General features: G+C 44.2%; 2 protein-coding genes across 4 annotated transcripts in view; one reads left to right on the forward strand and one right to left on the reverse strand.

Annotated features, from left to right (window-relative positions):
• The window catches only part of Ubac2 (ubiquitin associated domain containing 2), a 142,477-nt gene that overhangs the window by 73,134 nt on the left and 43,282 nt on the right, over positions 1 to 26,061 (forward strand). For 2 of the 3 annotated variants that reach the window (XM_006519492.3, NM_026861.2), the window contains exon 5: positions 21,917 to 22,040. The exons of the other annotated variant lie outside the window; for it this stretch is intronic. In XM_006519492.3, the coding sequence (XP_006519555.1) occupies positions 21,917 to 22,040 (124 nt within the window). The remainder of the gene's footprint in view (positions 1 to 21,916; positions 22,041 to 26,061) is intronic. 3 annotated transcript variants of the gene reach the window in all.
• On the reverse strand, positions 639 to 13,501 carry Gpr183 (G protein-coupled receptor 183). Its single transcript, NM_183031.2, has 2 exons — positions 13,361 to 13,501; positions 639 to 3,439 (listed from the first exon to the last, which is right to left on the reverse strand). The coding sequence occupies exon 2, from the start codon at positions 3,413 to 3,415 to the stop codon at positions 2,342 to 2,344; it is 1,074 nt and encodes a 357-aa protein (NP_898852.2). The 5' UTR covers positions 3,416 to 3,439; positions 13,361 to 13,501; the 3' UTR covers positions 639 to 2,341.

Genomic DNA, 26,061 nt, shown 5'->3' on the forward strand with positions numbered 1-26,061 from the left:
TGTGAGCACTAAAGGTCTGTGAATGGGAGAGCAGATAGCCAGTTGGACTGGACTGAAAACATTTGATAGTTGAAGATAAGCTCACTGGTCTCGACTTTGCCAGATGACACCCTAGAGTCATTTACCTCTTATAAGATGGAGGGAGAACACAGAAAGCTTAACATGCAAGTGTGTTATACTGTTGTAAACTGTAATAGCACATACTTTCTGGTTTGCAGGATCACAGGCTTGGCCTGATTAGCATGGTCATCAGTTGTGAGGCATCAGGTTGGTGTGTGTGATGGTCTGTGCTCCATCGTGTCATGGAGCTATGAAACTGTCTGGGATCTGTTTCTGGTTTTCACTAGTGGTCTCTTGCTAGAGATCTCGCTTAGGTGACTATGTGCCGCCCTGACAAAATGTAGTATTTTGTTCTTTCTGCCCTCGCTTGGGAAGTTCATAGATGGGGCAAGGAAAGGCATCAAGAGCTAAACTTTACCACCTCCATCCGACCAACCACGTGCTGCTAGTGGCTTTAATGCTGTGGAATTAACATAAATCAGATCTTACTTACTCAGTAGAGTTACAGTAGTGAGGGTCAAGCTCACTTGAAGCTGGGTGTGATAGCACACACCTGTAACCTCAGCACTCAGGAGGCTAACACAGGACATTTTATTTTTCTTTTTGAAGTAGGAGCTTGCTATAATATGTATATAACCCTAGTACAAGCTAGCCTCCGACTCAGCAATTTTTCTGCCTTAGCCTCCCAGGTGTTGGGGTTACAAGTATGTGCCTGAGGAAGATCTTTAGTTTAATATTTGCCTGGGATACAAAATGAGTTGCAGGGTAGCCTTGAGCTATATAATGAGACTCTGTCTCAAAAGACCAAGCAGGTTAATTTTACTCAAATGAAATATTTCCTGGGCATACAGCTCAATAAAAATTGAAATTATGGCTCATAGTATAGTGTTTTATTCCTTCCCTATTATATAAATTGATATCATTGCCAAGTGAGATACTGTACTGGAGAAATTTTAGGGCTGGAACATAGCAAATTTGAGCAGGCAAACAGTGCTTAGGAACTTAGGAAGACCATGCTGCACACATTAAAGTATTTGTATAAGCAGGTGTGTAACATTACAGAGAATCGCAGCAGGACATGGTGCACACCTGTGGTTCCATCACTAAGGAGGCAGGAGGTTCATATGCCAGTCTAAGGCTAGTCTGTCTACATAGAGACTTCCAGGCCTGCAAGACTGACATAGCTAGACTCTGTCTCAAAAGGGGGAAAAAACATTTTTTAGAGAAGGTACAGTGGTTAAAAGCACTAGCTGCTCTTCCGGAGGATCCGTGTTTGATTTTCAGCACCTCCGTAATGACACACAATCATCTGTAACTCTAGTCCCAGGGGATCTGACACCCTCTTCTGGCTTTTGCAGGCACTGCTCACATGTGGTACACTGACTTGTATGCAGGCAAACATACAAAAAGGAAAAAATTCCTGAAAACTACTAATTTACAAATTGTTCATTAACTGCCTGAGTTACTTACGCAAGCATGGCAGTTATAATTGTAATCCCCATTGCTCCAGTTCTCATAGCCTACTCTACCACTGTGTAGATACCAGGCACTACCAGCTGAACAGAAGTCCCAAAGCATGTATGCATGTTTTCTATTCCAGAAAGGAAGGTAGCACGTGCACATGTTTTCAGTGGATGCTGTGTGGGAGCCCCTGTCGTGTTTCCGAGCAGTGGTCCAAAGGCACTATCCTGGGTGCTCAGGGAAGGGCTTGATGCTTCTGTCACCTCTGTCATCACCAGCATTTCTACCGTTGTTCTTCAAATATACCTTCTATTAATTATACTTAGAAGTTCTGCTGGTGGTTGACAGTTACATATTAATACTCTTGTTCGATCCTGTTCTTTATCTCACAAAATGTTTCTTAAAACATTTGTCTCAGAACAAAACAAACAAACAAGCAAACAAACAAAAACATATTACTAAGGAGACAATATCTAAAATTGAAAGAGGTGTAAATTAAGAAATATATTCATATATTACAGTATTAACATTTTTACACTGGCAATATACAGTGCAATTAGTCGTCTTTTGCCAAACTATTGACAAGAAATAGTAATTTCACAAAGAATTTCTTTTTACATTGAGACTTATGAGAGCCTTCCTTTATATACATTATATTTCATTTATGAAGTTGAACTTGCTTTTTTGTCTCCTCGATCTGGTCTGGATCTCAGTGCATTGGCCGGTGGGGCGGCAGTGGAAGGCATCCTGGTTGGGAGCCGACCAGTCGGTGGGCGGGGCCCATCCCGCAGCTTGCTGTGCTGTGAAGTCCCAAGTGCCTTTACCTTCCATTGGAGGCCTTGGAGTGGATCATCATCTGAGACTCTGTCATTTCCCGCGAATTCTCTTCAGGGGCTGACCTCACTGCGCTGGAGATCGACACACTCACTTGACGTTTGAGCATCTTCATGACCTTTCTCTTATACCCTTTGCATGCAAAGAAGTATATGAACGGGTCCATGCAGCAGTTGAAGTTCATCAGGCACACCGTGAAGTGCAGAGAGATCTGGAAGGAATGTCTCGCCCCACACTCCAGGGCTCCAGGGGAGCAGAGCATCTTTATCATGTGCTGAATGATGGCCACGTGGTAGGGCGTGAAGCACAGGATGAACACGACAATGATGAGGATAATTGTGTTGAGAGCCTTTTTGTTCACACCAGATTTCTCGGTGAGTGGGTTCTGCTTGGCAGTCCTGAAGAGTTTGCAGCAGATCTGAGAGTAACACAGGAGAATGACTGTGATAGGCAGCACGTAGCCCAGCAGACAGGCTCCGAGCAGAATCCACGGCAGGGACGCTGTCCCTTCAAAGTTTGGATACTCCATGCAAGTGGTCTTGTCTCCCTCCTCCTTAGACATAGGGGTGAGGAGCAGCGGCAGTGTTTGAGCAAAGACCAGAATCCAGACGGACAGGCAGACACCCTTTGCGTATTCGATTCTTTTAATCTTGTTGTAGCGCAGAGGGTGCACCACAGCGAAGAAGCGGTCTATGCTCAAGCAAGTCATGAAGTTCACACCTGCGTACGTGTTGATGTAGAACACCAGAGCAGTTACCCGGCACAGGGCATCACCTATCCTCCAATCAAAGCCCAGCGCATAGTAGGCTATCCGAGTGGGTAAAGCTGTGGTAAACAGGATGTCAGAAATGACCAAGTTCATTGAATAGAGAGTGGTTGAGTTGATTTTTTTTCTGTTTTGAACAATGACAACCAAGGCCAGCAGGTTTCCCACCAGCCCAATGATGAAGACCAGGCTGTAATGCAGAGGCATTAATACCCTGGCTGTGCTGTGGTGGGCATAGAGATCACAGTTATTGCCATGAGACGTTGCCAGTGGGGTAGTGAAATTGTTAGCCATTTCTGTATCCAGTGGTCACAGTCACTAGGAGGAAAGCAAGTAAGGACTCTTTAGCTAAGACCATTTAACTCAGCAGTGCAGTCATTTATACACCTACTTTAAAATTTTCAGTGTGCAAATTCCCTCGGGAATAAACTGAGAATAAAATTTATGTGTTTACTTTTACAGTTGGTGGCTTTGGCAGAACTCGGGCAAAGGAAATGGAACCCTCTAAATAGGTCAGGTTCTGTAACCCGGGGGGCCCACTAGCTTCAGAGAGAAACCCCCCCTTCTGAATCATGATGTGGTTAAGAATAAAATCATGTAAAGTTCCCCACATTCTAGACAGGCGTTAGACTTGGCTTTTAAATTGAATTTAGGTTGAATTTTTTTCTTCTTCTTTTCTTCCAAAATGCATATCACTGCCAGGAAATGAAATCAGTCAAACATGTAGTGGAGTATGAACTTACCACAGAATCTGATCTGTGTCAACCCAGAAAGTATGAGAAATAATCTTAGGTCATGGTAGGAACTGAAAGTTAAGCTCTCTTACAAAAAGAAATAGTATTTATAACTAAAATGAAAAAGAGGAGAGAAATAAATGTAGGTGTGTACCTAACACCAGCTGCTCTGCGGGCTGAGGCAGGGGCATCACAAGTTTGAGGGCAGCTTGGCTATCTCACTGATACCCTTTCTCAAAATAGAAAAACAAAAGTCAGGTTCAAAGGGACTTTGAGTCTACCTCAGCAGTAGTACACTTCTCTTTCACGTGTGAGATTGAGTATATGGTGGAGGGACTCAAACTGCTTCAAATAAAAAATTTTAAGTTGGGCACCAGTGTGCGTTGAACCCAGTACAAGTAGTGTAATGTGGTGTTTTGTGTCTTGCCTTAGTAGTAACTACATCTCCTTGGCAGTGTAGTAAATGTCTATTACTGTTTGGATGTATTAGGCGTCTGATGGATGCTCCAGTGTTCCAGAGTGTTGAATCAGTATTTGGTGTGTTAATGCATAGTTTATGGAGATAGTCCCTGGGTGCACATTTGGATTATTTGAAGTTTTTTCTTGGTCATAAATAATTCTAAGACTAGTTTCATATCCTAAATTGGAAATCTAAAAAATCTGACAGTAAAATTCCATATAAGAAAGAGAGAATGGCAGTGAAAGTGGAGAAGCCAAGCAATTAAAATCTATGACTATATCTTAAAGGGGGGGAAAAAAGGCACTTCTGGAGACTGTACATTTCATGTGGCTGTCACTGATGTTGAGGGAGTTCTTTCAGTCTGTTGCTGCTGCTGTATCTTAAAGGAAGAGGACTCTCAATGACAATTGAGAGCACTGACTCCAGACCTACCTGTGCCTGGTGCTAGATGACTGGGTCTCCGTTAACTTCTGATAGAGAAGAGGGATAGAGAGGAGGGATGCTCACTGGCACTGGGCTCTCTGCCTGTGGTGTGCGTGTTAACAGACGAGTCCTCACAGTATCCATATAAAAGTTAAAGCAAGACCAAAGAAAGAGGAACCGTCTTGCTGTCTCAGAGACAATCAGAAAGGAAATGGACAGGCAAAAGGACACGATGAGGATGAAGAACAGAAGATGCAGAAGAAGAAGGTAGAAAGCATGTCCACACAGATTTAAATGGATTGAGCTTCCTGGTTAATGGGAAGACTACCAGTTTGGAGAGTTTTGGTTTGGTTTTTGTTTTTGGTTTTTGGTTTTTGAATTTCTTTTTTCCTTTTTCTTTTTTTAAAAATCCGGTTGCATGTTGCTTAAAGAAAATGTAATCCAAAGCAATTCAGAAAGGTTCAGAATAAAGCTGTGGGAGATATATACCACCCAAGTCCTGATGACAGGGTGGGCCCCAGTCAGAAAAGAAGAAAGTTAAGGCAACTTTGATGCCAATAGGAATCTAGCCTTCCTGCCAAAATTAAGAATAGTCACCAGGCTGTGATGATACACGCCTTTGATCTCAGCACTCGAGGGGCAGAGGCAGGCAGATCTCTGGGTTCAATGTCATCCTGGTCTACACATGGGTTCCAGGACAGCAAAGCTATACAGAGAGACCCTGTTTCAAAAAGCAATCCTCACCCCCCAAAAATCCACAACGGACATAAAAATAATTGTGAGATATGTCTGTGCGGTCATAATCTGATATAGTTTATAGGAGAAAATCGCAAGTCTATAATTGTAATGGGCAGTCATGTGTCTTTGAACATCCTAGATAAGAAAATAAAAGGCACTGAAGACTTGCTCAACATGATTCAAGAGTCAGTAGACTATGTCCTGAAGAGATAAGCATGTCTCAAACTCAGCCATCACAAGACATCCAGAAAGTCAGTATTGAGCAGACCACACACAGCCCGAGGACCGCACAGCTAAACTACAAACCAATGTCAAAGCAACAAAGAGTGAATTTGGAAGTGAAAAATATATGTATAAGAAACCTTTGACTTAAAGAAGATACCACTTCAGAGATGTTTAAGATGCTTAAAATAAAAAGAAAGATTGAAAATAGAAGTTTGCTGTATCACTTAAGTCTTGGAGGAGCCCATTTGTCAGCTGTGAAATTAATGAAATAAAAAAGCACAGGAAAGCCGCCCATTCACGTAAGGCCTGCCTTCTGCCGCTGTGTTCTGGAGGCAGGGTGTAGCCACGGTGTGAGTGCAGCTTGTAGACAAGCCTTGGCTCTGAGGAGCCGGCACCAACAACTCTGGCAGAGTTGACAGAAGTTTCTAACTTTTGTGAGGATTTTTCTTCCTGAAAATCTTACTTTCCACTTTTGAGGAGTTTTTCATAGCAAGTTCATGAGATGTGACCTCAAACATTGGTGTGTGTGTGTGTGTGTGTGTGTGTGTGTGTGTGTGTGTGTCTGTGTGTCTCTTTCTGTGTATGTGTGTGTCTATGTGTGTGTGTGTGTCTATGTCTGTGTGTGTGTTTGTGTGTGTGTGTGTGTGTGTGTGTGTGTGTGTGTGTGTGTTTGTGGTGGTGGTGGTGGAGTTGCAGCATCTCCATGTTAACCGTACTGTAAAGATGAGGAGAGCCACCCCAACATAAGAGAGGGGAGGGCAGCTGTTGTGTGTCAGCCTGCACATGATGCCTGGGTGAGCCTGTGAACTGTGCCTTAGCATCTGGTACAGCTAAAAATGGGAGTGATTTCAAATTGTTCAGGTATGGGGGTATTCTACCCAGTGTTGGCTGTAACAGGAAGATGCAAAAGTGTGAACAGCTCAGATTCTCTCAGTAGATGACTTGCAGACGTTGAGTGGTTCAACCGTGCTGTGGCATGTGAAAGTGGCAAAGCCAGACTGTTTCTTGGCTGGAAGTATGTTAAGGAAAGCTGATTGCATGACTTGGTACTCTGAGGGAGAATGCACACAAGCACACAGAAAGATGCCTGCTTGGATATTATATGTGCCAACAGGTAATACTGTATGAGTGATTGGGGACTTGTATCCATACAGCCTAAATTCAGAACAGTGAACATAGATTGACTGAAGTAAGGTAATGATCTTGTTAATTGGAGGAAGCAATGTTATTTTGCTCTTCTTGCAAGAGCATCATCACCCAGTGTTCTTCACAGCTTATTCCACATTTGTGCTCTCACTTACTCTGCCTGCCTACCTTTAAGTCCTGTCTGATGAGGACCTCATATGGGTCTGAGGAGTTAAATATCACGTTGGGTCCTTCTATGTGGTGCTCCCTTCAGTCCTTTGAGGAGCAGCTGTCTCATGAGCCCTTAAAGAACTGAGAGATTGTGGTTTCAGAGTACAGACAGCATGACATATGTGGTTAGCTCCCACAGGGTAGATGGGGCAACCTTCCCTAAAGCAGGGCAAGCCAGTCCCACACAAGACTGGGACAGGGATCTTGAGTGACCACTGTTGGACCAGAGCCAGCCAAAGGCAGCACTTTTAGAGTATGGACATGTAAGTAGGATAGGTCAGAACCTGGCCTCAGAAAGCAGATGGAGACGGCTTGAAAACAGGCTCCTGTTGGATACTTAGCAGCTTCTGGGGATTGAGTCTACATTTCCCTCAGTTCGTGTTTCTGTCTTCCCTGTGTTCTCAATGCTGTCATTTCAGTACACTTTATTATCTCCACATTAAGAGGAAAGTCCTTTCACATCCTTGGCTGCTGTTACCCAATTCCTAAGGCAATAAATCTCAATTTATTATATGTCTTCAGAGTTAGAATTTGTTCTTTCCTTTAATCATCTTCTGGATTACTCTCGTGAGGCTTAAGATAGCTTCACACTTTTAGCAAACAGTACTTTTAGTGCTTTTAGTCTACATGTGCTGGATCCCGGGAATGCAGAACGAGAGGGTTTACAACTGAAGAGAGAGAGAGACAGTGTGGGGCTGGCGTGCCGTGTGGCTCAGCCCTGCTGCTTGTCTTCCTCCTCGTGCACCCAGTGTCCGGTCTGGATCTCAGCTTCTCCTTTCCATCACTCAGAGTATAACTTACACTTTAATGCACTTTAATTATTTCTCATTTTAATTATTCTTAGGCAGTAGCTTCTGATAAGTTTAGAATACGTATGTAAACACATATACAAAATATACCTGTATACACATGTGTGCCTGAGTTAAACCTGAAAGTACTGTAATATGTCAGTGAACACATAGGGGGAAGCCCACAGAGTGTGTCTTAGATCTGTTTCCCTTAGAACACTAACATTTATAAGAATAATAGTTTCAGTGCAGTGCTTTTGATGACATTGTACACTTGACTACATTCCACACACTCAGGGACCGAAATCAAGATGATGACATCTTTCCCCAGGAGCACAGATAGTAACTGGGCTGCATGAAATGGAATTAATTGTTCTTCAGGGTTGACCTTCCTGAAGAGCGGGGCATTTGTGGCATTGTGTATCTATCCTTCAGCTCTAAACCCTCAAATATTAAAGAGGTACTGTTTCTATGTTCCCAGATTTAGCATATGTAGACTAAAACTACTGAAACTATGAACGTATAAAATGGTGTGGTCTACCCCCAAACCTCCACTTCCCTGGAAGCCATCTTGTCATTCTCTGATTTCCCTGCTAAGCTGCACAGTCTGCCCTGTGTCTGTAATGTAACATTTGATCCTTCAGCTTTCCTGTCATCCTAACTTTGTCTCCCTTTTTTACTTAAGGCATCAACAATTCTCAGAATAAATGTTAGATTCCTTCCAACGTCCTTCCCTGACATTCTTGAAAGTGGTGTATGTGTGTGTATGTGCACGCAAGCACACACACACACACACATACATACACACGTTTGTAAAATTTATTTCCTTGCCCATAGATTTGCTAAAATTTCTTGAGATGTTATCATTTCATCTTTGCATAACCAGTCATGTTGACACAAAGTGACAGTTTTTCTCTAGTCACAAAAAGGAGAGGAAAAAAGTCCCCCTAAAACTCATTGATTAGTATTTAATAAAATTGCCTAAGCTCTGATATAGTTTATACTCAGAAAGAGCTTAGCAAAGAACCAAAGCAAAAGTCTTTGGGCTTTTAAGATTTTTGAAGTGTCACCATTATCTCTGAGATTTATTCTGAGAATTGTCAGTGCCTTAAAGAAGGGAGACACTGTTGTCTACAGGGTTACCAGTGTTTTGAGCTGGTCAGGTGTGACCTCAAGATGGGGTTGAGATCTGCGCTAGGCAGAGGGGTGACTTGCCTTGTGTGTGCCAAAGAGGAAGCTGTGCTTTGAAGGAGAGCCAGAGCAACAACTAAGAGCATGGAAGCTCAGAGAGAAGTGCTGGTCGTGTTGTCCATTACAATTAACCCAAGTCTGCCTTTTAGCTATTGTCTTAAGGAAAGATAAGGTTGTGGAAAATACTTAGAATTAAGGGGGGGGAGGGTGGCGCACGCCTTTAATTCCAGCACTTGGGAGGCAGAGGCAGGCGGATTTCTGAGTTCGAGGCCAGCCTGATCTACAGAGTGAGTTCCAGGACAGCCAGGACTACACAGATAAAACCTGTCTCAGAAAAAAAAAAAATTAGGGGGGAATAAAATGAATGGAAAACAAAGGGAACAGCTCACGAGGGTGTGTGTGTGACTGAATACCGAGGACATTGAGCTCTGAGAGAGGGGGAGTAGCTCAGAGGTGGCTGAGGCTAATGCCCTTGATAACAAACCTGAGGGAGGAGTCACCCGTGCTCTTTCTCTGCCCATGGTTGGCCTTTTGGGGGAAGCTCACTTTCTCTGGATGTTGGAATGTCGAGGAGCTGCAGAGATGAGCTTCCTGGCACTGCTGCCGAGCCCGTGACATAGTCCACCTCCAGCCATCATTCAAGAAATCTGGGAAGACCCCAGACAGCACAGAGAGCCCTTCACACAGCAGTCTGCAGTTCACCCTGCCCTCAGCACACAGCAGTCTGCAGTTCACCCTGCCCTCAGAACCTCTCGAGGCACCCGACTCTGGGTGCTCAGAGAAGACCAGCTGCATTGGGAAGCTACCTTTTGGAGCTAATGGAAAGTGCGCGGCGTCTGGGAGGGCGCCGGAAGGGTGAACATTCTCTCACATTTGGAACTGGACATGTTCCAGATACTTTTCTGTCACTTTTCAGTAATTATTTATTCCTCGTGTGGTTTTATCAAAGGTAGTGATGTCGTGTGTAAGTTACTGTAAGAGCTAAAGGGAGGCGGATGTGTGGGATCTTACACTCGGGATCACTAGCTGCATAGCAAATAACCTTGTAATGAAGGGGTGTGTGCCTGATATTCTTCCTCTTAGGGTGCTTCTAGAAATAGCCCACACTTTGTACCCTTCAGCTGAAGGGACTTTCAGGCTTTAAGTTAAGCCTCTTTATTTTGTGGCTGTGCTGAATTGAGAAAGAGTTGAGTCATTTTCTCAAAATGCTTCAAGATTACATGGGAAGTCAGGGCTCTGTCCTTCCCCGGCCAATGGGTCCTAACTCTGCCCTGTGCCCTGCATCCCACCCCACAGCCACGTCCTTATCTGCCTGTGTGCCCATCTGTGACGCTGCTGTCTGCAGTCCTTCCTCTCTTCTCTGTGCAGTGGCCTGATGGCCTTTCCCCTTGAGAGCCCCTCAGTTGGTGCCCAGAGCAAGGGATGCTGAGCGCTCAGCAGTGCTTGTCCATTAGGACAGGTCTCTTCTCTCTTCCTCTGGGTCGTTGGCCATCTTCGTTGACCCAGCCCCTGGCTCCAGCCAGACCAATGACCCTCTCTGTTGTGTGCCGGGTCTTTGATTTAGAAATCTGTGACTCTCTTCCTCCCCTGCATTGTTAGCATGGCGTTCAGTAACACTTCTTTGGGAAGCAGCTGCCCTGACCTCTACTCCCGCCTTCCTCTCCACTCCACCTCAGGAAGGCAGAGTATTATTGAGGTTGTGGCTTCGTGTCTCACTCCTGTGAAGTTCTGAGAGTGAGGGTGTGTGAGGGCAGTTCTTACACCCCCAAAGATCAAAAAGAATGGCCAGATCTCCACTCACAAGTCCTTGCTCTCTGTCAGGAGACAGCGAGCATGACAGATAGTAATGGCTCCTAGTCAGACCTCTGTCTTGGAGCGTTCACTGAAGCCAAGGTAGGAGCCCCTCAGTGGCTAAAGTCACAGCTGTAGCTGCTAAGTTTAAACTCGGCTCTTTGCCACCAGAAAAATCACATTCAATACAGGACGAATTATCCCTGGTTCCTGTTTCTAAGACAGAGATAAATGGAAGTGGGTGGAAGGCAAGTACAAACAAGAAGGTATTTCAGAACTTTCGACATATACGTACTCGCTTGTGTCTGAGAAAGAGAGGAAGATAGGTGGACTTAAATGAAGCACTCATTAATGTATAGCATGTTTTAAGGTGAATCCAGGAGAGTTGAGTATTTGGGGGTTTGTTTTATTTTTAAGATAGGGTCTCCTGTGCTCTTGGCTAGCCTCAAACTCACTCCTTATGGGTGGCGGCTGGTCTTGAGCTCCTGATCTTCCTGCCTCTGCCTCCCAAGTCCTGGGCTGAAGGAGTGTAACACCATGTTCTCTAAGTGAAGATTTTATAAAGGGTTTGCTACTTGAAGGGCGTGGGGGCGTATTGAGACAGGGTTTCTCTGTATAGCCCTGGCTGTCCTGGAACTCACTCTGTAGACCAGGCTGGCCTCGGACTCAGAAATCCGCCTGCCTCTGCCTCCCAGATACTGGGATTAAAGGCATGAGCCACCACTGCCTGGCTGAGTTTGCTATTTTTAACAGTATTTCAGCAACAAAATATTTTGACTGCTATTTCAACTGAAAAGAATTCGAAGCCCAGCAAAGCTTTATGCTGCTGGTTTACCTTGTGCTGTTTTTAGGATATCCGACAATATGCTTTGTACCCTTGCTGGACTACCAGAACACCGAGTGAGTCTCTGTACCTCCGCAGCATGCAGAAGGTTCTGCATGTGTGATCTAGTCTTGTAACCATGGCGAAGACAGCACAAGCAGCCCAGGACAGACAGAAGGACATTGCCCACCTCCAAAACCTTAGCTCTTACTATGACAAAGAGAAGGGTATCCCTTTAAATGCTTTCATTTCTTGGTGACTACAGGTCAGGATTAGGAACTTTGCATGAACATTTCACATCACAGAAGTGCTGTAGGCTGACCTACAGTAGTTCTCTAGTAAAAGTCTGCCATGCATGCTTGGAAGTCCTGGAGGGAGCTCAGTTGTCACAGAGTTTACTCTGCTAGGTGACTGATAACAACACTAATTAACTCTAGGAAGCCCGCCAAAAGCTTATAAAAGGACTTATTACCACAGCCACCCACGTATCGTACAAGCCTGCAAGCAAGGCTGCTTTGTGGAACCGTGTGCCCTAGCAGTTCTAGGTTCACAAAGCACCATTAAGCCCCAGAGACAAACACTCTGAGATACTAGAAAGCACACCTCAAGTCTTTACATACACTGTAACAGAAAGCAGACATCTTCAGGCAAGCTCAAGAAAATAATTTGTACATTTATCTTTCTGTGGGCTGATGGGCAGGGTGGGAATGGCATGCAGTGTGCCGGCACCTACTCAGAGAGTCAGAGAAGGACTTGGCAGAAACACTTCTCCCCACTTTCTGAATGAAACGACCACAGCCAGAAACCTTCAGCAACTTGTATGGGGCTGAGCAGTTCTAAATGATGGAGCCTGGGTTTTAGGACTGAGTCCAAGCCCTCCCTTAACATTATACTCTCCTACACTCCGGGTGACACCCTTACAGAGAGTGCCACCACATCTACGACCCCCAGCCTTCTTTAAAGGAAGTCCCTTTATGGCTTATATTTTGTTAGGCATTTCTCTTAACTTCTGCTCTTACCCTGGAAATTGAGTTTTTAAATCTCCACATATAATCTTTGTTTTACAGGTTTTTTTTTTTTCCAAAATTTTTAGAATATAAATGTGGAAGCTCATTTAGCATTACTGGTCACCTAATAATAGAAACCAAATAACAAATTTTATTTTTCACTTAAAATAGTTGGTCTTTAGAATGGTTTTGCTTCTGAGGCAGGAGAGCCCAGGCTGATCAAACATCTTTGCTGGTGGGAGGATAAATTGATAAAATATTTTTGCAAACTAGAAAATACCATTCTATATCTGATGCTTTAGAAAATAAGCCCCTTACCCCGGGAAGTCTGCTGCTGATAGTCTATCATCAAAACTACTTTCCTGTACATAAATGCACGCCAGGTAGTCAAATGCAATGAATTTTTAAAAATTAGGTTAAATGGTTATATTGTATATAAACTACATCCAAATTTAGGAATGCTCTGCCTCAGCACCATTGTTCCTTTCTCTTTATAGTAAAGAATCCTGAAATAATTGAATTTTGAAATTCATAAAATGTTTCATTCATTGCTTCCATCTCGGGAGCTACATTGAGCTGCCAGTGACCCCAAGGAAATCTAAACAGACAGTTATTACAGCTGGTATCTAGTACATTATTTTACTTTGAAACTTAGGTTTTTAAAGTATTCCTTAACTTAAAGAGAATCATGTCAGGTACTTACATATCAGAAGGTGGCTAGGACCTCCGTTGTGGCAGTCCGTGTTTGCTCAGAATGGAGTTAGCTAAGCTGGGCATGTTGCTTTAAGAGTGATCGAGCAGGCGTCCTTTTATGGTGGTGCCTTTTTCCTGTCATCCTGTGACTGAGCATAGCCGTGATCAGTTAACCTCACATATGCTACGTGCTTTTTTTTCAAATGGGATGGGAAGTGAGATTTTTTTTCTGATACTGATTTTTAAAAACTGTTCAAAAGCCCCTTGGACTTTGTGAAATGCTCATATCTATGGAACTTTTAAATTTTTTTCAATAAGGATTTAAGTCTTAAAAGTTTTTTTTTTTTTTTTTAAGCAATAAGCTTTAAACAGAAAGAGGGAGGAGGGAGAGAGATAGGTATAGTTACTGGTGACCTTATGTTGATATTTTACATAAAGTTTAGGTTAAGGAAAAATGTCAAGTGTAATAGTGCTGTCTGCCTGGAGGCGTGGTGGTATCAGGAGTGTAGTGTAGAGTCTGAACCTGAACAGCTGTGTCAAAGATGGGTGTCTGTGGTGAGGGAGAAAGGCCTTCCTTGTGTGTAAGTTAGTTACATTTTCAGTGTCGAGAACAACTGACTGACTCAGTGGCAGTGGGCACAGAAAGATCTAGGACAGTTGGCAGACACGTTATTGAAGAGTTCAGCCTCAGGTACATAGTACCAGAGAGACCTGTTCTAGTCCCATGATGCCTTGAGCTCACTCCTTGAACCCAGCAGGTACTGCGTAGAGTGCTCTGAGCAAGCCAGAGAGGTGGCAGTCACCCATGCCCACCTGTGATCTAGCCTGCCATACGTGCGTGCTGCTTTTGGAAGACAGGCCTCACTTGTGCTGCGCCTGGGTGTTGGGGGACAGGGATTCCATGAGCAGAGAGGCTTAAGCCTCCCAGGACTACAGCCCCACCTTCCTGCAGAGTGGGGCTGTACACTGCTTCTGTCACCCATCCTTATTCAGGGAAATAGAAGATGGGTCAGGGGATGGGGGCTGCAGCAGATTTTCAAGCCAAACCTGCAGACAGCTCTCCCTTGTTTAAAATGGAATGTGCTTTAAAAGAAAAAAAACAAAACAAAACAAGAATGCTTTGGTAAACTGGTTGATTTTGAGGGATGCTATAGAGAGAATTGAGTCATTTTGATAGGAATCTGTAGCTTTATGCCCCCAGAGGCCTTAGAAGTTTTTCAAAATCACATTTTATTTATTTTGCATGTATGTGTTAGTGTGCTTACACATGTGCTATATATGTTTATAGCATGTGTGCCAGGGCATACATAGATCAGAGAACAACTTTTAGGGACAGATTCTCCTCTTCTGCCACCTGGATTCTAGGGATTAAAGGCTTGGTGACAAGTGACTATCTTGCAGCCTACCAGAGGTGGGTGTCCTCTTGGCCTAGGCTTCTGTAGAATTGCCTTTCAGTTGTGCTGTTGAAGGTCTGCAGAGGAAAACCAAAGAGCAAGCACCAAGTCAGTGGGATTCTTGGGCACCCACTTGGTTATGTATAAAATAAAGGCAAGTGAGAGCCAAGGTAAGTCAGCCTTATGATGTGGATTCGAAGACTTTGTGACTTGATAGGTAAACTTGGCATAACCTAGAACCAGTTCACCTTATACACCCACCATTGAGGGCTCAGGATGTGGCCGAGTGCAGAGAGCATTAGCATGTGCCAGGCCCTGGCTTATATTCCTAGCACTGCATATAAGCAAGATGGAATTGGCACATACTAGGAATTTCCAGTTTGTTACAAGACCATCCTAGTGGGATACTTTTTGGAAGACCCAGCTACTTAAAGCAAGTTTTATGGCAAGTAGGATCCATCATCTTTTTTTTTTTTTTTTTTTTTTTAGATGGCTGGCCCAGGATTCATAGAGATCCGCCTGCCTCTCCCTCCTGCATACCAGGACTAAAGGCCTGGTGGGTCCACCCTTTCACCCTTTCTTTTGTATGAGAAATAATCTAAGAAGTGTATGAAGAAGCCTGCAGATGCTGCTGTAGCTGCATGGGAGAGGAAACGCTAGGCCTGTTTTGTTGTTGACAGTTGTTTAGCAGTGGTCATACTATACCAGTGAACCCAGTGTCCTAGAAGTGAGGCAGACATCTGTGTGAAGTGTTTTCTTTGTTTGCTCTCTGAAGTATGGTCGGTCTTGAGTGTATAGTAGGTACTCTGTAACTAGTAAGGATATTAAAGGAATAAGTTATCTACTGACTGATTTTCTTGTGTGCTTCTAGCTCTTTGCTTAAGATAAGGAGGCTCCCAGAAGTTAGCTGTTGACTCTGCGTAAAAGGTCACTGTGAATGATTGTTGCCAGTGTAAAGAACAGATGTTGTCAGAAAATAAGGAAAAGGGAAAAACTGGTCAGTGACTAATAACATTATGGTATTTTGTGACGCCTTGCGTATATAGAAATAGCAACACAAAATTTCAGCAAAACAACCCAGAGAGTCCTGGTTTAAAATGTGTGCCTTTGCCCTGTTCCCACCTGTGGTCTCCTGTTTAGTCATCATTCGAAATGATGCAGTGATTAGTGTCTAAGGACTTTTTATACTTCTTCTCTTGCTGGATAAAATACAAGCTGTGGGCACTGAAATTATTGCCGTTTATTTTCTGGGAGGGTGGAGGTTATGTTAAACTGTGACCTCAAGCAAGAGCTGTGCTTCTGGCTATTTAGTAAATGGTGTTTTATGTTGCATTTGTTGATAGATGTGAAGAGAAAAGCTCCTGTGAGTCGAGAAGCTGCAGTTGTGCTTGGGGGAGGGGAGAGGGCAAGGGGACCCCAGTGCAACTGTCTAACAAAGCAGGGGTTTCTTTTTTTTTTAAGATTTATTTTAATTGTGTGTGTGTGTGTGTGTGTGTGTGTGTGTGTGTGTGTGTGTGTGAGTGAATGCCATATATGTGCTCGTGCTCATAGAATCTAAAAGAGGGTGTGTGATTGTTTGGAGTTGGAGTTACAAGCAGTTGTGAGACATCTGATGTTAGTGCTGGGGACTGAACTCTGGTCCTGCAGTGAGCAGCAAGCCCTCTTGGCACAGAGTCTGTCCCTAGGGTTTGGTATTTCAGAGAATACCGGGCCGTTGTCTTGGTATGTGTGTTGGATTGTTTGTTTGTTTTTGAGACAGGGTCTTAATATATAGCCCGGGCTGGTTTCCATCTTGCAGAGATCCTCTGGCTTCTGTCTCCCAAGTGCTGAGATAGGTGGGCCATCACACCTGACCTTACCAAGTGCTGAGATAGGTGGACCATCCCACACCTGACCTTACCAAGTGCTGAGATAGGTGGACCATCACACCTGACCTTACCAAGTGCTGAGATAGGTGGACCATCACACCTGACCTTACCAAGTGCTGAGATAGGTGGACCATCACACCTGACCTTACCAAGTGCTGAGATAGGTGGGCCATCACACCTGACCTTACCAAACCATATTCTGATACAGACACAAAGCTTTGCTTTAATCCTATTAAAAGTGATGGAATAAGGAAATATTTTTTAAATTATAGATTTACATTTGAGTTTTCTGCTCACTTAATATTCCTGTACATGTGTGTTACGGATGGTTGTGAGCCACCACATGTGTGCGGGGAGTCGAACCCAGGTTCTCTGTAAGACAAGTGCTCTTAACTGCTGATTCATCTCTCCAGACCCAGAAAGTTTTATATTCTCTCTCTCTCTTTCTCTCTCTCTCTCTCTCTCTCTCTCTCTCTCTCTCTCTCTCTCTCTCTCTGTGGGTGGGGGTATAACAAAGCAAGTTCTACTGTGCTGTTCTGCCTTTTCTTTAACTTGTTATTGATCCTTTGAATTCACACCATGCACCTGGTCCCACCCACCTCTTGCCTGCTACCCTTGCAACCTCCCCTATAGAAAGTAAAGAATAAAGATAAAGCAAAACAAACAAACAAATCTCGTCCTAAACAAATCTCGTCCTGTCACAGTATGTCTCACAGTACACCCTTTGTCCAAACCTCTGTATTTGCAGACGTCGTTCATTGCCTGAGTCCTTGGACTGGTTCAAGGCCTCTGGCTTCTGCTACTCTAACAATACTGAATGACGGTGGGGACCTGAACTCCTCTTGGATAGCCTGTTGTTGCCCTGTTGTCATGGAGATCCCGCAGCTTTGGGGGATGCTCCAACAGTTCATAGATGGAGTAGGTGTTGGGGTGGACCAACTCAAAGCCCTGGGTCTGGGCCTGGGTGGTAGCCAGGTTGGTTAGCCTGCCAGTTCTCCAGCACCCATGCCACCAGGGCCAGGCGAGGTGCAGGGAGTGCTGGAGCCATCGAGGGGTGGGAGACAGGGCCACCTCTGTACAGCCCTTGGACATCAACATGTTCCCAGGTGGCAGCCCAGACCAGGGGTGTCCACGTGGTCTTTGGTGGCGACATGGACCGTGGACACATACATGGCCTCATTGGCAGCACAGGCTGGGACTCCACCATGGCTGTATATGTCAGCTCTGGCTACTCAGAACAGGCTGTTTCCCTCCACACACACACACACACACCCTCAAGTCTTTGGTTCCACCTCTCTTCATAATGCTCAAACCATTCCACTTCTCTTTCTGTCCCACCTCTCCACCACATACTTGCACATGGTGTGGTTCCCCTGTGAGCAGCCACTACATGGCAGGCTTCTGGGTGTCAGTCTGCCTGCCCATGCTACGTGACAGCAGGCCACTGTTCTAGCGTAAGGGAAGATTCATTTGCTATACACATATGTGTTGAGAATGATCAACTCTGCAAAGTGAGAAAAAGGCACCAACAAAACAGCCAGAGTTAGGCAGGCAGTGAGCTGTCTCAGCCCAGTAACCTGACTTCAGTCCCTGGAACCCACAGTGGAGAGAGCTCCCAGAGCTGTCTTCTGACACCCACGTGCTCTGTGGCACACACTCTCCCTCCTCCACAATAGCAATATTTTTCTAAATATTTAAAGGCCAACATCCCTGTCTTGTCTTTGTGTTCTGACTGGGAAGAGAGGTGCTGTGTGAGTGGACCCCACAGATTGGGAGGTATCAGGGGAAAGCTGGGCTGGTAGGGAACATAGAATAGGATGGAGTTGTGGTCTGGGAGGGCTTCTCTGCTCTGCACAAATTGCTGCTGTCGGAGTTGAAGAACAGTGTGGTGGGAACGGGCACCATGGGGCCATGTTTGAATTTGGGCTTTACTGAGGTACGGTGCCCTTGGAGGGTTTAAGGCTACAGGTGACTAATTTGTTCTCCTGAATGAAAAGAAAGCACAGCTGCCTAATCAACTGTGTTTAGGGCAGGGTTAGGCAAAATGTAGTTCTTTTGTATGGCATTTAGAAGTTGCTTTGCTTTTAATCCACCCAAGAGTCATAGATGCAGGAGATGGAAGTTTGATGTTCATCCATTGGCCCTCTGAGAAGATGGCTGCATTGCAGTACCCAGAATGATGTTCCTTCAGCTGAGTGGACAGCTGTTGTTTGTCACTTCTTGCACCTTTATGCATATTTTCCCATGCAAGTAATTCATGGTTCATAGATATTGCAGCTGGGTAGAACTGTTTAATTTCCCCTCCCCCTCCCCCAAGCTTGGCAGCTTGCATAGTATTTTCTAGAACCACAGAGGTTAGACCACAAGAAAGAGGCTTTCAGGTCAGCTCCATCCCAAGTCACCTGTCCCAGTGTGTCCTGTGGTGTCTTCCGCAGTAGAGGCTCAGCCTCAGCCTCTGAGAGCAGCCCAGGGCTATGCAGATAATCCCTGTTGTCCTGGGACTCACCCAGACTGCCCTGACCGACCCTTCTAAAGGAGGTTTCTTAGGTTTTATTAGTCTATGGTTCTTGTGGAGAGCGTTGTCAGCCCAAGTAGCTTACCTTCCTTAAAGATAAATGTGCCCCTGTGCGTGCATGTGTGTATGTGTATATCTATAAATATACTTGTATATACATTGTATATAATATTAGGTACATATGAAGTATTATAATTCCTCAAGGCTTTATCAAACAGCCTTAATTTTATTTGCCTCTTCTGTTCTGCCGTCCCTCCCTCTCCTGCAGTTAGAGGTCTCCCAGCATCGTTAGTCCACACTCGAGTCATGGCTCCTGTGTCCAGTGTGTTTGTTTGTTGTTGTTCCAATTGCTCTGGCTCTCTGGGGTTTTCTGGTTCCATACGAATTTTAGATTTTTTTTTTCTATTTCTGTGAAAAATGTTGTGGGTATTTTGATGGAAATTACGTTGAGTCTGTACATTGGTTTAGGTAAGATGGTCATTTTCATAATATTAATTCTGCTGATCCACAAACACACGATGTCTTTTCATTCTCTAGTGTTTCTCTGAATCTCTTCCGAGATTTGAGGTGTTTGTTTAGGTCCTACACCTTCCGAGGTGTTTTGTCGTCTTAGATGCTCCTGAATATGGGAGTATGTCTGTGATATCGTTTTCTGTGTATGGTTTTGGTGTATACAAAAGCTGTTGGGTTTTTTTACGTTGCTTTTGTAACCGGCCACTTGGATTTCATGTATGATGTCATCTACAGATTGAGATGTCTTGACCGTCCTTTTCCTGCTGACCCTTTAATTCTCTCCTGACTTATCGCTGCAGCTAGTGCTTGTAGCACCGCATTGAGAAGGAGTGGGGCTGGTGGGCAGCCTCGTCTATCGCTTGATCTCAGTGGGATTGCTTCAAGTTCTTCTCTCAATTTAGGATGACACTGGCTGTGGGTTTGTCATTTTCAGCCTTTAGTATTTTAACTCTCTGGGGACTTCTACCGTGAAAGCATATTTGGTTTTGTCAAAGGCTTTTTCTGTGTCTATTGAGATGGTCATGTGATTTTTGTCTTTGTTTAATTATGATTTATTATATTTATAATATGCTGAACCAACTCTGCATTTCCCAGAAACAGCCAACTTTACCATGATGGACGATCCTGATTTGTGCTGGTATTTGTTTTTCTAGTATTTTATTGAGGATTTTTGCATTTTTTATTTTGTGTGTGTATATGTGCATGTATATGTGAGTTCCATTTTTGTCATACCTGTTAAAGCAGTTTTATGTTTATGTTCTCTGTCTGTCTGTCTCCCCCTGCTCCTTGTTTGTGTCTGTAGTGGTTTTGTTTTCAATATTATAATTGAAAAGAGAGATTTGTGTCATATAGTTGCTATCAGAATCAGAAAATGTACAAAAGACCAAGAGGGATACAGTGTTATGGGGGCAGGGGTGTACTGTGTGAATGTTTCCTTATACAAGTGAAAAATAGTTCTTGTATTTTCCTCATTATCATGAAATAGTTTTTGTATAGGTGCTGCTTCTAAAATGAGAAAATATTGACCTACCAAGTGTTTAATGAATATGGTTACAAGGATATGCCCAAACCATTCTACTGTTACACATACATGGGGGTGGGGGGGAGAAACAGAGACCACGACACAGACAGACAGACGGACACACAGTTCATGCATGTATGAGCACATGCATACATACGTGTCAGGAGCATGAGTCTGTAGTGTTGGAAGGAGCTCCTTGAGCTGAGGGTCTGCTTCTTGCTCATGGTGCAGACGGATCGCATCCTGTGCTGGGTACCTTCCTTAATATGCTCAGTGCCCAGCTGATTCATTAGTTCACCAAACAGCCAAACTGGTGACTCTGGGGCCAAAGAGGAAAGCTGCTAACCACCAGGAGTAGTCAGAGAAAGCCAGGTAGAGCTGAGCAGGGCCACGTGAGGCAGCTCTGGGTGAAAGGATAACTCGTGTCCATGTGTACCACCCAGTGGGGCCTGTGTCCAGCAAGCAGCTGTCAGGCTGTGTAAGTAACTTAGGGAGAGGAGGGGAAGAGAAAGGGAGACAGCAAGAGCACTCCCAGGTGGCCCAGTGACTTAACAGACACCTGTCCTCTAGCATGGGCCTAGGACCTAGTGGGAAGAACTCTTGTTTTCCCATGGGGGTTAGTTAGCAGTGTGACCCTATGATGCCAGAGAAGCATGGGTAGAGCACACGTGACTAATTCACATATCAAAGGGAAGGTGTCGAGTTGTGTTCCACAGCCCAGTGCTGCCTCCATTAGGACCGACCTCATTTCCCAAGTTGGAGCCACAGAGAGCACTGAGATTGCTCAGGTAGAGACGAGAGCAAGAAGAAATGAAATGAGAGAGTCCCCAAGAGAGCTGTGGAGGGTAGCGTGGTCCGAGGAGCGCTTGAGAGCCACTTAAGGAAAAGAGTTTAAGACAGAAAGAGGAAGAAGTTTGAGGGATGGAGAGCAGAAGTAGTGAAGATGACTGGCCAGTGTCTGACGTGACATGTGCTTGTCCGTTCGTGGGAATTGAACAGAGCATCCACTTCCAGTTCCACAGTGCATTATATTTAATTAGGAGGTGCTCAGCTACCTACCTGTGTCAAAGTGAAAGATGGGATAGTTGCTGCCTTAACGTGTCGTGCACACTTGACTGCTGTTTTGCCTATGGTGGATGTTTGAAAACCAACGTGTGTATCTCACACTGAAATGAATATGTGGCGTTGCTCAAGTATCTTTCTGACAGTGTTTGAATCTAATCTTACAGTAGTTTTTCTCTGTCTGTTTGCGTAGCTTGGCGCCCGTGTTCGCTCTCTTTGTTCCATTTCACTGCTCCATCCCAAGAGTCCAGGTGGCGCAGATCCTGGGCCCGTTGTCCATCACAAACAAGACATTGATTTATATATTGGGACTACAGGTACGGTATTCATTTTATGTTCACATTTCTCTGACCAGATCTGGGTACTTTTGTTTTTTGTTTTATTTTGTTCTTTTCTCTTTTGTCTTTTTCTCATTTGATCTCCTTAAACCATTTTCCCCCATAAGCTTGGCTTCATGATCTATATCAGGTGTTCAGAGGAAGGGTTACAGGGTAAGAACATCAGAGAATGGAAGGTACTAGAACACATTCATAGCCTTTAGAAATCTGATAAAAGCTTTCACTGTAATTTGTATCAGTGGAAAGTATACATTCATTTAATCTTGCAGTTGTAACTACATTTAAGAATCATAGTTTGAAATGGAAAAAAAATGAGAATAGTGAAAATGGAAAATCAGTGTCATTGTCAATTATTATGTACTGTGCCACCAGCCCATCCAAGCTATGGCGTATGCAAGGAGCATTAGCAAGCTGAGTCTATAAAACCAGCTCCAGAGTCTGGGGCAGGAAGATTGTAGGTTCAAGACCAGACTGGGCTAGGGAATACCTCAGAGCACCCTAGACAACTAAGACCCTGTCTCAGAATTCTAAAAAGACAGACAGAACTAGGAACTGAAGAGGTGGCTCAGTGGTTCAGAGTGTGTGCTGCTCTTAACCATGTGAGGGCCCATGGAGTTCCCAGCACAGCTCCCAGCTCCCATCCACACTCGCCGGGCAGCTCATAACTGCCTTTACTCCATCCAGCTCCAGACCCGACATCCTCTTCTCACATCTGTAGATACCCACACCCACACTCACACAGAGATGCACAGACGCGTAATTTAAAAGGACACAAATCATGTTTTAAGTGAGAGCAGACCTAGGGACACCTCTCAGTGGTAGTGTGTTTGCCTAGCATGTCCAAGACCCCAGGCTCAATTTCCAACATGCTCCCCCTTCTGCAAAGAAGAGAAGGCAGAAGCATCACTCACTCTGGTGCTTTTGTGTAGTCTGCCTTGCTATGAGGGCCACTGGAGCCTTTGTCTGACTTAGTCATCTCCCTAATATCCAGCCTGTGCCCACTGCTCCCTCAGCCTGAGGCCTGTGTTAGAAGGTACATGTGCTCTCCAGTTTTCTGAAACGTTTTTCTTTGAATTGAATTCTGTGTGCGATCTCACTCCCTCTCCCTCCTCCCCTCTCCCCCCTCCTGTCTCCCCTCTCCCCTCTTCCCTCTGGTGCTGGTGTTACATTCATACATCACTATGTTGACCTTTTCTGTGTGCTGTGGGTTCTGGACTCAGGACTTCATGCTTCCATGGCAGGCCGTCATGCTTTCATGCACTGAGCCGTCTATGCCTGCCCACCCCCACCCTGGTTCTTTCATACATATTTCTCTGGCTTTCTCTCTCCCCACTGTGGACAGTTGAAACCAGGAATATTAGATAGGCGGATGGATGGTGGGTGGGCAACTAACTTTAATCGTTGTAAGAGCCAGAATGCGTGTTTGGAGACACATGTGCAGGTCATTGGAGGATGACTTACAGAGTAAGTGTGAGGTGAACACTTGCCCGCACAGAGGCATACTCATACCCTTCCAGAGTGCAAGCAGAAACTTGGAACTAAGATGAGCATCAGAAACCAAAGAAATTATTATTTTTTTACTGACAAAATGACAGGTTGGTTTACTTGTGTATGAGAGGTGGGTGGGTGGTAAGCGCAGAGACATAGGGCAAGACACCACAGTCACACCTCCTGTTACTGCCCGATCGGGCGAAGCACTCAGGGTACCCTCCTCATGGGCCGATGAGAAATCTGAGTCAATACATGAGAAGCTTGGAGAGCAGTGCTTTGACTAGAATGTGACAGCTGGTTTTGGGTTCCCCTCTTACAGGAGAGAATTATAAAGTCCTTGTCATCTTCGTTCTCACCTGTGTTGTCATGAGAGTTGGGTGTTTGTAAAATGAATTCATAATCCTAGCTAGCCTGTATAAAAAACACATAATCCAGGTATTTTACTTATAAGCCTTATGCCTTGATTAGGCAGGATTGGAGCTATTCTGACTCCTCAGCCATAAGGTCCCTGTCACTTGCTTGCTGTTTCTCCTGGCCACGTGCTCATGGTCTATCTCCTCTCATGGTGGCCTCCTCCACCTCTGTCTCCTTTCTTCTTCTTCTCCCTCTACCCGCAAACCCCTCACTCAAGTCCCACCTTTCTCCCACCACAGCCCAATCACAAGCTCTAGCCTTTTATTGACCGGTTAAATTGGGGAGCAAGGTTCACATAGCAGCATCACTTGGTGTATGTGAGGATCTGCTTGTCTGGGGCAACCACATCTTGAGAGCCAGTACTTAGCATTAAAATACAAGCAGTGTCAGACCAACCCACTATATTTCCCCCTTTTGCCTAAATGTCCAGTCCATTTATATTTGGCAACTTAGATAAAGTATTCTATTATCCATCCTGTCTTAGTGAGTTCAGAGTTCTGTATCTAAGTCATTTTCTATCCTAACTTGTATTGCCATCCTAAAAACGTCTTCTTAGACCTAGACCATCTTAAATCCTAAACAACTTAAGCTTATAATAAGGCTATGAGTATCTAGTCTTCAAACTCTGTCATCAGAGACCTAAGAAGGAATAAATGTTACCTGAGTAAGTAGGAAGTGCAGACAAGCAGCTTCTAAGACAGAATTGACAGACAGCTGTCTGCCTGGACAGCTACCCAGTAATCTCTGTAAAGTTGGAGCATCCCTCTTCAGCCTTCTGGCCCAGTATGTTTGACAGACCTTTTGTAAAGCAGGAATTATGAAGGACTTTCTTACCCTGTCTTGGCAGAGCTTGGCACTTGACTTTCCTGCATCGTTTGTCCTTTCTGGACAGCATTTTGTCTGTAGTTGAAGCAAGGGCATTTCCTTTGCCCAGTGCCTAGCTTGCCACAATTGAAGCAATTCCATATGGAGGTTCTTTGATGTGTTTCATCTTACAAGTTGAATGGGGTGCTACAAGGAGCTGATATGTCTCAATGTCAAAAAAGCCTTAAGTTAATAAAAGCATCGTTAAGTGCCATATTCTGTGAGTCTCTGCCACTTTTGAAGACCATCTCTCTATTCATAGCATATTTGAACAAACAAATGTTGCCAGCTACCTATCATCTGTTCAACCTAGGATGTATATTTCTGTGATGATCTAGATTAGTATCTGACATCATCATCAGTTTGACTATTAACTTATATTTCTTAACCATCTCTAATAGTTTGTAATGGCAGCTGCTAGAAGGACTGGAGCTTTACATTGTATCTTTAAAGATGATAGAGGAACAATAGCTCATATTAAAAACTGAAAATATATGTACATTATGAATATCAAAACCTTAAATTTGTATCCATATACAATAATCTAAACCAGTGTAACCTTTAAATTTGTATCAGTATACAAAATTCTGTACCAGTATAACAAAACCTCAATTTTGCATCAAAATACAAAGATCTATACCAATGTTAGATTATGGTTATAAAATGTTTTTTGTTTGTTTGTTTGAGAGTAGATTCAATAATATACTCCCCCTTTTTATTATTTTTAGAATATTACTATATTCCCCCATTTTCTTCTCAGCCCACTCTCCCTTATCTAAGGAAGAAAAGATAGAGAAAAGGAAAGGGAAGAGAAAAGAAATCCCTGAGTCTAACCTCCCCATTTTGTTTCCCCCTTGTCCAAGACCATAACTGTTTGTAACCATTCCCTTAAATGACGAGACACATCCCCCATCCAATGAATGGCCAAAATTCCTCTACCCCACCTCATGGGAAACAGGCAGAGTTTTCTTTCTTAAAATTGCTTCCTGCTGATTTGGGGCATAGTTTTCTTTTGGGGACCTAATGAAAATGAGACAACTGTTAAGTCTTAAGAAAGCCAGCAATAGCGTTTGTTGTCCAGTCTCTGTATGCTGAGAAAGTTCAGATTTAAGTGAAGTCCTGACTGGATCAGCCTTCAAGGCTGGACCTAAAGAGCTAGCTGTTTGGGAGTTGCCCTGGAGGCAGGTTTTTAGATGAAACAGCATTGATCAGTCTGAGGTAGGATCAGGTA

Source organism: Mus musculus, chromosome 14 (assembly GCF_000001635.26).
Source record: "Mus musculus strain C57BL/6J chromosome 14, GRCm38.p6 C57BL/6J".
Lineage (NCBI taxonomy): Eukaryota > Metazoa > Chordata > Mammalia > Rodentia > Muridae > Mus > Mus musculus.